We start from the raw sequence: 15232 nt of genomic DNA on the forward strand, positions 1-15232 counted from the left end.
ACTGAGTATTAAAAGCCGCAGCATAAATGGAAACAGCCTCCTTGCTGAAGGTTGAACAGGACTTGCTAACCCCTTTGGCAGACCACACGTTAACCACAGACCTTAGCGTTATTTTGTGTGTGGGGAAAAAAACCCCACACAAATCACATGGCTGTGGTCAGTATGAAATGAAGTTGGAGGCTACATCCTACCCTGAGGGTACATGTTCCTCAGCCCTATTGACAGGAGTTTTCAGCCTGAGATCTTGGCTGATGTATCTTCTAGCTGTGCAAGGAAAAAAAAGAAAAAGTAAAAGCTTCATCTGAGAAGACGCTCACCGGTGATGTGCCAGGAGCTCATTAGGAAGAACTGCAGAGCATGACTGTTCAACAGATCTTTCCATTCAACACATTTAGAGCGTTTTGCAAACCTTAATTAGTGCAGACTCACATCATCACTTTAACAAGTAACAAATAGAGACTGAGACGTTAAGATAATTTTAGCAGCCACAGAGCCTCAGTTCAGTGCTTTTCCCAAACTACTATTTCCTCCATTTATTGGCGAAGACCTGACTTTCCATATTTATTTGTGATTACTAATTTTTTGTAGGAGTGAGAGCAAGCAATAGGATCACCTGTGTGACCTGACTTATTGAGTCAAGGCCTAGACCCCCGACATGAGCATTTTTGTTTAGACACAAAGTAAATGAACCAATCAGCCCAGCGTTACAAACAAGCACGTACGTCTCACCACATCAGAGGGGAGCTTCTGCCAGTGAAACACCTTCATCTTCAACGTCGGTGTCTTCTTAGGTTGGGGCTGCCCACCATATCCACAAGTAAGATGATTGCACCGGGGATTACTGCATGGCTGGGGAGGTGGGAGCGATGGGGCATTTATGCCAGGTATGGGAAGGGGTGGAAGAGGCACCATACGCCCAGGGGGTAGGGGTGGAGGGGCTGGCAGCAATGGTAGCAGAGCTGGCATGGCAGACTGTCCTTGGGAGGATGAAGAAACACCTTGCTGGGAAGGCAACGTCTTCCCTGGAGATTGCCACGGCTTCCCAGAAAGACCAGTTGTTGAAGAAAGACTCTGGTCTGCACTGGGCTTCTCCTCTTCCAGGTCCATGTCAACTTGAGTGTATTTGTTCACCTTTTGAACTGATCTTCTGGACACTGTTTTGTGGTCATTTGGGCACCGCACGCTTGACAGCAGGTTCTCTGTGGCTTGCCCTGGTCCCATTTTCCTGCTCTACAAAACAACGAGGAGGTGCATGAGTTAGCAGAGTTCCCCACAACTGCTGGCTACTGCTAACTCCCACAGAGAAACAGAAATAACAGTGACCTTCCTATTAAGGTAAATGGCAGAAACATTTCTCTCTGCTTTACAAGTGACGTTTCATGGTGGTTTCAGCTGTGCGAGTCAGGAGCAAAGCAGCACTGCTAGCCATAAGCCTCCTTTTTGACTTCTCTTGATCCTTCTACCTTCTTGGTGTGACACATAAAGAAAGGAAGAGCAAACGCTGTAACATTTTAAATCTCTACCTGGTTGCTTTTTTTCCCTTGTTGCTCAGCCATTCTGTGGGATTTTTCTTTTATCGGGGTAAATGGATGCCTCCTATGAAAGTTGCTACAGGTGCTCTATGCAGGGGACTTCCCAGACAGCAGGGACACACTGGCTTGTTCCTGAGAAACCATGGTACCACAACTTACCTTGAGTGCAGAAGGGTGGGGATTTTGAGAGAAACTCTCAAATATCCTATTAAATTAAACAAGCTACAGCTGAGGAGGACTCAGGCTGAGTTGCTTATGGTCCTGTGACCACACAGGGAAAAGACTGGTAAGCATTAAAATGAATAAGAAAGTTTTACTTTGCCCTTTAACTAAGTTTTCATCTAGGACAAATCTTTACATTTGCCCTGAGACTATACAGTTTCTCTTGGAGCCTCTTGCAAAAGTCTACGCAGAAGTCCCCATCTTGTACATATGCCCAGTTTTAAACATGGAATCGGGCCTACCAAAGTCAGCAGAGGTACTTGCTGGCCCAGCACTTGGTTTTGTTTGCTTGACTGAGCAAACCTTTCTTTTGCAAACACTCGTGTCTCTTGTGGATGAACAGTGTCCTGGGATGCTTAATCTCAGTAGCTGTCGTTGCTTTGTGATCTCTCTCTTTACCCAACTTCCATAGCAATGTCTATCAGCAACAGTAGAAACACCACATGCTAAATGAGGAGCAATGAGCAAACTATCAATGCTCCAGAGATGACACAGTAGGGACTGCATCTAAACAGAAAAAAAGACACCCCCCCCATCCCAGCCCTTACACAAGTCTGTAACAAAACGTACATTAGTAACACCAGAGGCTTTAATGGAGTTAACGGGATGGGTACTTTCATTTCTAGGTTTAGTGCAGGATCAGACTTATTTGGTGTATATACCATGTTTATGTTCCCAAAGGACTAGATTAATACTTATGAATGACCATTTTCCTCCTGTCACAGCAATTTAAATTAATGTTTTGCACAGACATAATTCTTTAAGGGACCTGCATTAAAACCTACAATTAATATATCTCTAGTCCATAGTACACCTCTAAAGCATCTCCTGTAATTTGAAGGAGCTTGTGTTTGAAACGTAGCAGTTCATACTGATGATAGTGTCCACCTCTTACAACAGCCTCAGTAAAATTGTGAACCAGTGGATCCAAGGCAAAAGAAAGCAGTAAAACTTTTGATTTGTGTTTTTAATCTTAATTTAGTAAGAATAACTTACATTAAAAATATTAAATGTTAAATCAACCAGAAAATAACACTCGATTTACATACAAAATAGAAACAATTAAAATAGCTAAGCAAAAGGCCTGTAATAGAAAATGAGTATTAACTGTATTTGCTTTTTCCTTGAATTAATTTGTTGGTGGTTTCCATAAGCATTTTTTTTGCACAAATAAGCACTAACACTTTCCCAAAGGTAAAGCAGGCTTACATTTAATTTATGTCAACAACTTAATGTATCCCCTTTAGGACTTTACAGTCTTTGTGCTAAACTTACACAGATGCCTGTAATTACCCTAGCAGGACAAGTCAGGGATTCAGCACTATGAAAGAGCCTAATGAGAAGTAAGCCACTTTCTGCTAGAAATATTAGGAGTAAAATGAGCTGATTAAAAAAAAAATCTTATTAGAAATAATCATGTTAAAATTCTGCTGCTTGTTTATTTTAATTAAGCTGCTGGAGGAATCACTAAAAGAGTATTAATTAGGAAGCTTTTTTTTTTTTTTTAATCAGAGTGCTCTTCTAAATTGCTACAGGGTTTGTGTAAAGTCTTGTTTTTAAAAATCCTAATAAAACAGGAATCTTACACAAGAAACATCTAATATGCTTTGAATGACAAATAGCCTTATAATAATGTACCTCCAAAGATTATACTTTTGAGACTGTGTAGAGAAATCCATGCTGCTAGGAAGATTAAAGCTTTGGTATACTTCAAGGCAGCTGTTAACTTACATTGCTGATACTGTTCAAATGAGCTTGTGGGTATATTTTAAAAAACCCAAAAACCAACAACCTCTGCATGTAATTTCTTCTTAGAAAGTGCAAAAATCTACCTCTGGTAAATATATACATATATACACCCACGTCTCAATGCAACCAGACAAGGACTAGCAGACTGCAGAAAGCTCCAAAAGCTTGATAATTGGGAACAGAGATTGATTCAATGCACCAGCCCAACTCTGATGATCCAGTTGAAATCAATTAACTTGCAATTAACTGTGAAGCTGTTTCAGTGCTCTGCTACTCTACCTTTTGTTATATTGGAAAAGCTGCTGATGTTTGAGGACTGCCAGAATACAGGCTTTTGTTTTCATCTGCTTATTGACATGCTAAAAATAGGCACACTTCTCAATAGCATAGAAAGATAAATTGCATTTTGATGGCATAGGGTTTAGGTTTTTAAGTTAGATCCAAAAAACATCTTACCTCAATGTCTTGGACCATGTAAGCACTCTCATTTTTTCATTTCTAGCGTTGCTGATGGGCTGATATGGGGCTATATTATTTTGTAAAACTTGATTTTCTTTGTAGCTGGAAGTTAATTTATTGATCATTATTATGCTGGAAACAGGGATTTCAATGAATGCTTCATAAAACCTGGTATTTCCCCCTGTGTGTTATTTCTAACAGTTTTTTTTGGAGGGGGGAAGTTGTTTAAAAACTGTGCCCCATACACTTACAAGGTAACCATCAAAAGTGTAAGCACAAGAGTCAATATCTGCAATGCGTTATTTTTGAGAGGGAGAAGATGTACTGCTTACCAAATAGCTGGAAGTGAGCTACAGGATGTATAACCCAACCAGGGAGATTGTTAGTCACTTGGTTATGCAGATAGGTGGTCCCTAACAAGTAGAAAGCTATTTTTTGTTATCTCCCAATGGGCTACACTTGGTTTGGATTCAGGGACTTGCCTACATTAAGAGGCTCCCAGAGTGATATTCTTCACTGCTGATGTTTCAACAGGTGTAATTTATTCATGAAGCTTATGATTCTTACAAGGATGAAAGTAAGAAGTAGAAGATATTAGCGATCTTAATCCTTTCTTCCACAAGCAATCTTGTTGCTATAAGGGTCACCCTCTTCCTTTCAGATACATTCCTAAGGGTTTTCTGCATTCTGGGTTCAGAGGGTTTAAGAGACCAGTAATTCTTTGAAAGTTACCCTCTTCATTTTGTTTTGACTGTAATATGGCTGCAAACATGTTATGACAGAAAAGAGAAAAAGAAGTATGTTGGGATTTTTTTTTGCTTATCATTAACAGTATTTCTTTTGTGATGTTTTTCATCACCACTTGTCAAAGGATACTATTGTCCCCATTTTACAGATGGGAGAACTGAGGCGCAGAGAAATGGCTTGTGCACAGCCACTCAGGAAGACAGTGGCAGAAAATGGGTGATCCCAGTAACCGAATTCCCTGGCACTTCATTTCAGTGTTCCAGCAGTCAAAAACCTGTTTAGTCTTTGCAATGCAGCAAGTTACCCACCTTTCCCTTATTAAGATCCAGCTACTGCTGTGCCTCCATTTTCTCCTATCAAAAAGCTGGAAGCAGTAAAAGTGTTCGCTTTTCATTCTTACTGCCTCTGCTGCTGGCTGGAGCGTGGCTGTGAAGTCTATGTCCTTAATGCCTGCAGGCTGGATCCTAGCGATGGAGTTAATGAAAAAGCCCTCTAAGGGAACTGGCTGCTGGTGGGAAGGCAGTAGCCTTGGGATCTGCTGCAGATGGAGCCTGGACCAGCAGCTGTGCGTGGCAGATGTTGGGGGAGACTGCTGCTAAGACCCTTTTGCTGGTCTTTGTGCCCTGTGGCAGAACTGTGAGGCAGTTCGACCAAGGAACCATGTGAAGATGTATGTAGAGTCTGGAGATGGAGTGTGAAAGGTAGGAGGCTGGGAGAATGGAGGGTCGTAGGACTGAGGGCTTTGTAAAGAGCAGGGATGAACTCTTCAAAATAGAAAGGAATTTTGGTACTTTAATTGGGGCTTGTATAGCTGAAGGGATTACTGGCAGTGTATAATAGCTTTAATCTTTGGATGTTTGCTAGGTTTGAGATAGGTCAGGGTTTGGAAGAGATTATCATGTTGTCTGTCGACATGCAGTTATGCTGTGGTCTGCACCCAGACCTCTGTAGGCAGTGGTATGTGTCACAGAACTTGCCTTGTGGAGGTCAAGGTCTCTCCCCTGTCCTGTAGACCTCTGCAGGTGAAGTAGAGCAGTGGAATGTACCTTGAGGGAGAAAAATCCTTCTGTCCTCCTGTTCTCCCTGGGGTCTCGCCAATTAAGGAGGTACTTTAGAGAAGGAAACTATTTGTCTGTGATTCAGGATGGGTTTGTAGACTGCTACTATGGTGAATGTAGTCACTACTCCTGGGGCATATTCTTCTGATTGTATGATACCGGTTTACCAAAGAAGATTAATGTATAGACCTGAAAGAGTTTCTGGACTCCTACTGCTCCTGTATTTTCGGAACTGTTCTGTTTCTCTTCTGTCTGGTTCTTGCTGAACAGCGAATCATAGAAATGTTGGTGGGGAGGGACCCCACAAACAGTCTTGTCCAAGCTCCCCTACAGAGGACTGTCACCACCGCTATAGATCAGATCAGCTATGGTTTTGTCTAATCGAGCTGTGAAAACCTTAAAGAATGGAGACTGCAAAACATGGCAAATTGTGTAGAAAAAGTCTGGTGGCCTCAAAGGATCACTCCTGGAAATTGTGTGCTATTGGGGCTTTCATTTAGATTACAAAGTCAAGTTGTGGGTTTTGAAGGATCATATCAGCAGACATCGTAGATCTGTTACATGTTTTGCATGTGCTAGCTCTTCTTTGGGCAAACCCTATCTCTCTGTGGTACCTCTGACTTTCTCCATCTATTCTGACTGAAGGATTCAGTAATTACTTGCCACCAATTCACAACTAAGCTCAATGCAGATTATGTTGTATGAAGCTGCTTAAGTACTAAAGAAACACATCAGGTTCTGCATGCCCAGAGCAGGGCAAACCAACCGTAGCCGTAATGTAGGTGTCATCAGCGAAGAGCATTGATCCTAGAAAAAGCCTGCTTTGACAGGCTGGGAGAGTATCTAAACTGACTTGATAGGAGCTGACTGTCACAGAGTGATTCTTCTGACGTTAGGTAATGTGAGCTGAGTCTGCTTAAAGCGTCCACTGGGGAAAAGTAGAACTCTTGCTAATTCCTACCAACACCTGGTTCTGTAGGAATTGTCACACACACTTGTTGCAAGAGCTGTTCATGCCACAGCAAAGAGAGTGTTAAAGAGTCCCTAATGTGAATTAAGTGCTAACACAGCATGGATGAAGGAGTAAGTTATACTCACAGAGCTGAATATGCTGATTAACTTGCAGTGGCCAAATTCTCTACTGGTATTTAAGGTGTGGTACCTGCTCTACAGTAATGAGTTGGAAACCTTTTTCTTTACAATGGACCTGCATTGCCATTGCAAATCCTGCAAACAACACGGTTATTCTGCAAGATTGTCACTGTGTAGTAATTGCAATCACCCAGCAAGGTCCCTTCACTGTCACTACTCCATTTTTAACCCTCTGTAGTGACGCTTCTAGACATGGCAAAGCTGTTTTCATATCCTGCCACCAGCTTGATTCTGAGGTGACAAAAAAAAAAAAAAAAAGTGGTTCATGATGGAGTTGGTTCATGATTGTATTTCCTTTCAGATGCATTAGGACATGACTAACATGTTCCTCCATATTTCATGGCTACGGCTATTACCACATAGATGATAGAGTAAGCTAGGATTGGTAGGTACAGTGCTGACTTGTGGTATTGGTAAACTTGTAGGTTGTACTCAGTTGACTACTGTGTGCAGAAGGCCAGAAATATAAAGCCATAGATCCAGGCTTTATGTTTAGACAGAATGAAAACTGGTTAATTCTGCTGGAATGGGCTCATGCATTTTTCTCTTATTTCAATTTGTCCTCTCTCTAACCAGAACAGAAGATACTTCTCAGCCCCCTCTGCCCTACGGAATGTAGGAGAGGACCAAACAGTATGTTCAACCTGAAAAGTGCTGGCATAAATTTGGATGCAGAGATTTCGGCCATGCTCTAAGTCGAGTGCAATGCTGTGGTGGTGCTCATATACTAGATGTAGCTTCATTTGCACATCTCTGTTTCGAGAGAAAAAAATGGATGATTATTCCTAAGCATATACAACAATGATATGCTTAGATGCTTTATAAACTATGTGGAAAATATAGGACTTAGATGGATATATTCTGGTGAATCATAGGCCTTCCCCATCCCCACAAGAGAAAGGAAACTTGTCAAGTACTCATTTTATTCTAAACTTGGAAATACTTTCGGTATTGAAATTAAAAAACAAAACCAAACAAAAACAAAAAAAAACACCCAAACCCTGAAAATCCATCCCATTAAACATATCTGAATTCTGATGTGAAATACTTGGAAAAGACTTCTGCTGATTTCTTCATAGCTTCATTTTATCATATAGCCAATGCTTAATTAAGGAATATGCAGTTATTTGGCAGTGAGAAACTTGTGGTGTTCACAGGCTGGCTTACATACTGGGCTCCATGTGCAGTCACTGTAATATACCACAAGAATTCTTTTTTGAGGTCCAAACTCACTGTTGGCTTAAAAGACCACAGACCTGCTAAGTAGCTGCAAGCGATGGTGTTTTTGCCAGCAATTAAATTGGCTTTGCAACCACCAAAGAATCTTCAGGATCATGAGCTTTATTTCAAGGTCACAAATGGAGCAAAACTGCACATCCCAGTTGAGCACTTTTCTTTGACCTGCTCTGATTCTGTCCCCCTTGTTCTTAAATAATCACTGTCATGGAAGCAGAGCTGCTCTGAAGTAATAAATTATAAATGCTCTGCTTCAGCCTGCTTATTGGGATGTGATTGTATAGATAATTTAATGTAGTTTTCACAGATGACTATGGAACAAAGAACAGGCTGTGGGTCAGAATAACCCATTTCTCCGTAAACTCTTGAGCACAATGGAAAGATAATGCCAAACGCCCTCTCTTTGAAAGCCAAGGTAAGAACGCAGAGCAATAAAACCTCTGGCTGTGTGAAAAGAGCTGCTCTCCAGGTGGAAATGGGGGTAGCTGAAAGACCCAGATGGAGAAGTGGGCATCTGCTGCAGCATCTGAAGAGAACAGTCTGCGGGGCACCGGCAGGTCAGGTTCCCGAGGTATCACCCAGAAAGCCTGTTTGTTCCCGAGTCCTGAATCTCAAAATGATGTTCTTATTGATACAACAGCAGGGTGGGGAGGAGGAGATTGGCTGCTGGAAGGAAGGCTTTTGCTGGAAACATGGAGGTTACAAAGCTGCTGGGAAAATGTGTTTGACACACAGATTTTTGTAGCCTGGGGTCTAATCTGAGAGCAGAGAAGCTGGATTAATGGGAGCAAAAGGACTGATGCTTTGCGTGATGCGCTCTGAAATGGGAAAAGAGGAAGAAAAAGGGGAAACCTGTACGTGTGATAGAGATGGTGCTGCAAGTCAAACCTGGGGCGGGTTACGTGGTTCTGCAGGGGATGGTGGGGCTCTGCCTGCTTCTGCCAGCCGGGAGTGGGATTTCAGCTGCAACGAGGCTGTGCCACTCTGCGGGGTCTCCTGAACTGAAGCTGCCCACGCGTCTGCTCTCCGCTGATCTCTGCTTTTGTTAACCGATTCTCAATATGCTCATAGCAGTGCTTTGGTTAAAATAAACCAGTGATTTAATTTTTGGTTTAACTTCTAACTTAGTCCAGCAAAGTCTTCAGTGTTACAAGGACATTACAAGTCCCATTAAGCAAAGCAAAATAAGCTTGAGCCTGAACATTAGTCTAGCCACGGTGAGTTACCATATAAAGGCATAATTCTTAAAAGCACCCAGCTCTTCCACTTGATTCATGTTTCAGCACAGTATCACACCATAGATTCAACAAACATAGATCATTTTAAATGGACAGCTATGTACAAAACTATGATACAATGTTATTACAAAACTTGAGAAATAAAGCTCTGAATTTTGAAAACACAATACTGCACATTCCCTGCTTTAAAGCAAAAGTAACATGAACCTACACCTTCTGCAGCTTGAACACTAAGACTTTTGAGTGCAAGCAGCTGACAATGGCATTCAAACCTAGAGATTTACTACGGGATAAGCTGAAAATGTGTCCAGTAGAGCACTCTGGAAAACCTCTTTCTGGTGCTTTAATAACAGGAACTGGGGTCCTGGTTCTCCAAAAGTTGGTGGACGCATCTGTGCTTGTGAGAAGACTACTGCAAGACTACTGACGTGCTTCAGCTTAATTGCACATAAGTGTCGTGTAGGAACCAGACACTGTTTATATAGCCATATGCTTACTAAAATCCATACTTTTTTTTTTTTACTTCTTTTTCCCCCCCTGTAACCGATTTCCCTTGCTTTAAATGATTGAGAGTAAAAATACATTTGTCTAATCTGGGTCTTGGTCCTGGTCCAATATAAATCATCTGGGCAATGAGAAGAGGGAGTAACACGCCTCCACCGGTGATGGTACAGCCACTGCTTAATTTATGCCCTTAATTTAGTTGAGGCACTGCTATTTTTAAAATTTCTCTGAGGGCTAAACACCGCGGTCCTTTCTTGGGCCACACTCAGCTTTCGCTTCAAGAGGAGTTTGGCCTAAGAGCAGGTTGAAAGGCTTGGCTTTGAGGACAGCGGGCGAGAGTTCTGACCCTTTCACACCGCCATGCACAGAACCGGCCCCCGTCCCTGCGAGCGCCTGGCGTAAGGCACGGGCCCAGGGTGCCAAAGTCTCCGGGGAGGCTCTTTGGGTCTTGGGGAGGGGACTGAAAGGCTGCGGGAGGAGAAGCGGTGTGTCCTGATGGGGCAGAGGTGACCACGGTGGTGGTTTGGCGATGCAGAACCCGGCTTCTGAGAAGCTGGCAGCGCTTCGGGGATGTGTGAATGGTTCACTGGGTCTCTGTTACTTCTTCTGCCTTGCCGTGACACCTGTAAGAGGAGGGGGAAATGCAAATTATTTGCAGCTATAAAACAAAGCGGTGTGTTTTTGCATGCGTGTGTGTCTAATGGTTGGGGTGCTACTAGGGAAACCAGTTTCAGATAACCTAAAAACAGGCAGAGCTAAATCTCTATATATTTAATAAAAAATCAAATTTTCCAGAACTGATCCTAATGTTCAAGAATTCGGGCAATTTTGCTCTTGAGCTGGGCACTAGTTCAGTCCAACAACAATGTCTTGTGTTTTCCAAGCAGAATATTGGAATATGCCTCTAGACGTTAAATTGCTGAAGTTACTAAATCTAGAGGATTTGGCAGGACTGTCAGAAGGATGGGGTGGCACACTGTCATTTTTAAGAGCCTGTCTCACTCCATAACCAAAGCAAATACCATTTCTAATGACAGACAGGAAGGCAAAGGCCAGATAGAAAGAGGAGCATTGGCTTGATTCTCGTGGTCCATTAGAAAACTGCCCACAGACAATACTGAGTCTGCAGAAGGGAAGGTTCTCTAGAATTAAAGGAATGGGGGGGGGAAAAAAAAAAAAGAAGGAAAAGCTTGACTCTCAAACCCTGTTTGCAGAGGGAGGCTGATGTCGCACTGTGTCACGTATGTGTCACAGCTGCTGGCAGGCAGCGCTGCGTCCCTCTCCTGCCCTTCCTTCCCTCCTCACCAGGCTGTGGTCTTGCAGCACTAGCCTGTGCTCCCCGCTTAGTTTGTTCTTTTATTTTCCAGGGAATAAATCAAGTAGATTTGTGAGCAGGGAAATTGCCAAAACCCGGTTGCTTATGGACTTGTGCTTTCAAGACGTTTGTTTCCCCTAACCTTTCTAAGTGACATAAAGATGGCAGGAGAGGAAAAAGGGAGTTACACGAGCAAACATGAACATTTGTCTGTAGTGATTCTCTAGGGTTTAAGACAAGGGAACTCAAACAGCATCTCCCCTGAGTCCGGTCCTCCTCTGACTGACAGCTTTTGTTAAGTGATCCTTCAAGCTCTTTTCAGATTTGGCTGGAAATGAGTTCAGATGTTACCAGCACACAAATGAACACAGTGTGACCCCCAGTGCCTTGATTCCATGCAAAAACAGGCTTAATCATTTCTTTCAGGGACATGGAGATAATGTGGGATACCACTCTTCAGGTGTAAAAGCTGACATTTAAAGAACATTAATACAAAATTGCTGCATAATAAGATATAGTCAAGGTGAGGCAAGAGCTCAGCAGCTGATTACAACAGTCTTTTACTGCTTTGAAACATTATTTCATAGAGTCACAGGCAGTTCCTGCCCTTATTCTGCTGCTGTTAGAGAAGCTCTAAAACTGGTAAGGGGATCGAGTCTTGATCCCTGCAGCTGGATCTGGACAAGAAGGAAGAAAACTTCTGTGGCTTCACTGAGACCCATCAACTTCCATAACAAGCAAATCCACCAGAGAAATGTCCTGTACCAAAAGAGAATTGGTGCTGTGACCTGAACAGACTGTGTGCTCTTGGGACAATAAATAAAAGGGGGGGAAAAAAAAAAAAAGAGGTGGAACACCCTAGGAAAAAATATTGATGGGAAGCACTCTAGGCTTGCTGAGTCTGTCCTATCAAGAGGGATGGACTTGAGCTGCTTTTGGGTGAGGAAGCACTGTGGCTGGACACAAAGAGAAGCAAATAGATGTTTGTTTCCGCTAACCTTTCCAAGTGACATAAAGATGGGAGCAGAGGAAAAAGGGAATTGCAGGTTTCAAGGTGCAGCTCCCAGCACCGAAGTACAGCTGGTGGTGCCAGTGAGATATGGCACTGCACTTCAAGGATGTGCTGAGATTCCCACCTGACTGGGTCACTTCAAAAAGGTACTGTTTGTCCATACATTCCTCTGCGTCTTCTAAGGGGAATTCAAAGCTGGCTGTGTCTCTATTTTTTTTCAAATATGACTTTTTTAAGCGTGCATGCTGGAATCCCCATGCTTAAAACATACATAATCTGAGTTACACTTAAGTCACGGTTTCAGCTGCCCTCCCTGCACAGCATGACCACTGGTCCTGACATATTTCTTACCTGTGCCTCGCTGCAACTATTTTCTGCTCTTGCTGCATATCTTCCTTAGGATTTTTAAACCAACAGAGCTACTTCCCTTTTCCACTTGATGTAATCCTGTAGTACGGCACGGGAAGGGCCAAGAGGAAGGCAGGAGTAGTCAGGACTGTAACTACCCAATTTATATCTCCTTTTCTCTTGCTAGCAATGATGCTTCACGTGCAGGAACAAAAGCTACCCTGTGTGAAAATCCCACAGAGATTTTTCTGTTCTACCACCCCAAGGGCCGGGAAGGGGCTGGGGCTGCCAGGCTGCACGGGAGCAGGGCTCCGGGCCGGGCTCCCAGCTCTGGGCACTGGGGATGCTGGAGAATAAACACATTCCGTTCAGGAAATGAGATGGTGAGAGACTTGACATTATTGATTCAGTTCATAAGAGATAATCATCAGCATGGAAAGGACAACATGTAACTATGCAATTTCAGTACAGCGGGTGTTTTGATTGTTTCTTTTTCTTGCTTTTCTTTCTACTTGCTGTAAAAACAGGCAAAGTTTTGCAAATGAAAGTCACACCCTGAAACTTTTCTTTTGAGGCACAACTGTATGTTGCCAGCATCAATGAAGGATGCAGGAAACCTGGTACGCAGTTTCACTAGAAATTGGGTTTACCTATATTTTTTTAGGGGGAGGATAAAAGCCAAATTACACCCCCCCTGCCCCCATCCCAGAAAGCTGCATGAATGCACATAAGAAGTATGCACGGTCTGTTTGCTCCAACAGACTACTTTGTGTGCTACTCTGGAATTGAATTTGGCTTTGAGTTGGAGCTGGTATCTTGCCCCAACTAGTATTTCTCCCCAGGTCCAGTGTTTTATTCCCTTTTCCAGATACTTGTATTTAAACAGTGCTGTAGGAAGTGGCTACTCACAAGCAAAGCAAACATTCTTCTTTGCAGGAGATGATAGGTACTGAAATTGCATTTGTACAGTTTTTTAGAAAATAATGGGATCAAAGCAAGGACTTTGTTTATCACATGAAGCTGGATTCACTTGGTTAGAATAAGGACTTTTAATTATCTGCAGGGAAAGGAGGTTTGGCTGCTGCTGACACAGAGGACAGACATATGGGCTGTGACCCTGTGTCGGGGGGAGATCAGCACTGACTCCACTCAACGCAAGATCAACACCCTGGAGAGTAAAAATCGGAGTAACAAATTTATTTTACATGTATTTATGATTAGACACAAAGACAAAAAGCTTAGCTGATATGCTGAACACTGATTAGGTCTGTAAAGTCCCAATGCTGTGGTTAGTTCACATAGAAACACCTTTGTAAGTTTACATACCTCATTGTACCACACAACCTTTTTTTGTTTTATTATCTCCAGTATCAGTCTCAACCTCTGCTTTTAAACAAAAGAGAGACACTAAATATAGCTGATCATCGCAAGGCAAATATAACAAAAGGGAACTTTTTACAATGAAAACATTGTCTAGTAGCAGAGAGGTTCCTAAGATGCCGTCTCTGGATGCTCAGGGAGCCCCGTGGCTCTTGGGGAGGTCAGTTCCTTAAGCCAGAAAGGCTAATTTCAGATGTCAGGAAAGCATCGCCATGGCTGGGAGCGTGGGGTGCTCCCTTGCTGCAGCTCCTCCTGCTGCGTCCTGGGAAACAAGTTTGGGAACTACTGCTCCGAAAGCAGCATGTTTAGAAATGTAAATAACTACAGCCCCATAGTATGCTGGCATTATAGGAGTAAGTAAGTCCCTCTGTGGTAGATGCTCAACCCATGCTGTCTTTCTCAGCAGTGAGAGAACCCTCCGTTCTTTTCTCTTCCACCTTCCTTGGAAGGAAAATCATTAAACATTGATAAAAAGAGACTTCCACCATTTTCCTGCTCGTTTGTTTGGCTCCAGGATCTTGCAGAGAACAGGCTTTGGACAGTATATTGCATCTTTCTAAAGGCTGACAGACCCATGTATCATCTTCCCTATGGAGGCACCTCTAATTTGGGATTAAAATACCCAGCCAAGGGTGGCTTCAGCTTGGTAGAGTCTGAGGGACTCAGATGCACTTCCCAGGTTTGGCTGTGGATGCTCGGCATCAGGCGGAGACCTAGGTAGCTCCACAACTCCGGCAGCTGAGCTCTCTCCTGGCACCAGCAGTGCGACAGCCTAGTGCGAGGGACTGATTTGGCCAGCCAAATACAATCCTTCGCAGAAGCGTCATCAAGATGCTCTTTTTTAATTGTTGACTTTTTCCCCTCACGCTGCAGTGATGGCTTGAGGGTCTGCTGTTCAGGAGCCACCTAACGTACCCCTGGGGCAGGCTGTCAAGCCACTGCAGGCAGAGTGCTCTCGCAACGAGAGGGAGAGGAAAAACCAAAGAACCCCACGGCAGCACCGATGTTGCTGCATTTATGTGTTTGTAAGTAGATGAGAGGAGGTGATCGCTGATTAAGTACCCAGTATTAACTGCTCTTAATCACTGCTCTGGAGTCTAATGGAGCTCTTGTTTGCACATAACCGTGCCCTGTAGCTGCCTATAGCACACTTGACAGATGTGCTTATTGCCATCTTTACTGTGTACGTGTAATGGGCTTTTTAATTATTGATTCATCATTACCCCTTTATAAACTGCTTATAAATGTCAAGAGCATGAACTATGCTTGTGTTTTTCTTT

General features: G+C 43.1%; 1 protein-coding gene across 12 annotated transcripts in view; it reads right to left on the minus strand.

Annotated features, from left to right (window-relative positions):
• Positions 1 to 7822: 7822 nt before the first annotated feature.
• LOC104637566 (inverted formin-2) overlaps positions 7823 to 15232 on the minus strand; it is a 43599-nt gene continuing 36189 nt past the window's right edge. For 4 of the 12 annotated variants that reach the window (XR_012835552.1, XR_012835553.1, XR_012835551.1 and 1 more), the window contains 3 exons: positions 13899 to 13958; positions 12211 to 12671; positions 7823 to 10520 (listed from right to left, as the gene is read on the minus strand). Coding sequence is in view for 6 of the 12 variants with exons in the window: in XM_075753421.1 (XP_075609536.1) it covers positions 13900 to 13958 (59 nt within the window). In the remaining 6 variants the exon portion in view is untranslated. The remainder of the gene's footprint in view (positions 10521 to 12210; positions 12672 to 13898; positions 13959 to 15232) is intronic. The other 8 variants (XM_075753427.1, XM_075753425.1, XM_075753422.1 and 5 more) reach the window with 5 other exon arrangements.

Source organism: Balearica regulorum, chromosome 5 (genome assembly GCF_011004875.1).
Source record: "Balearica regulorum gibbericeps isolate bBalReg1 chromosome 5, bBalReg1.pri, whole genome shotgun sequence".
Lineage (NCBI taxonomy): Eukaryota > Metazoa > Chordata > Aves > Gruiformes > Gruidae > Balearica > Balearica regulorum.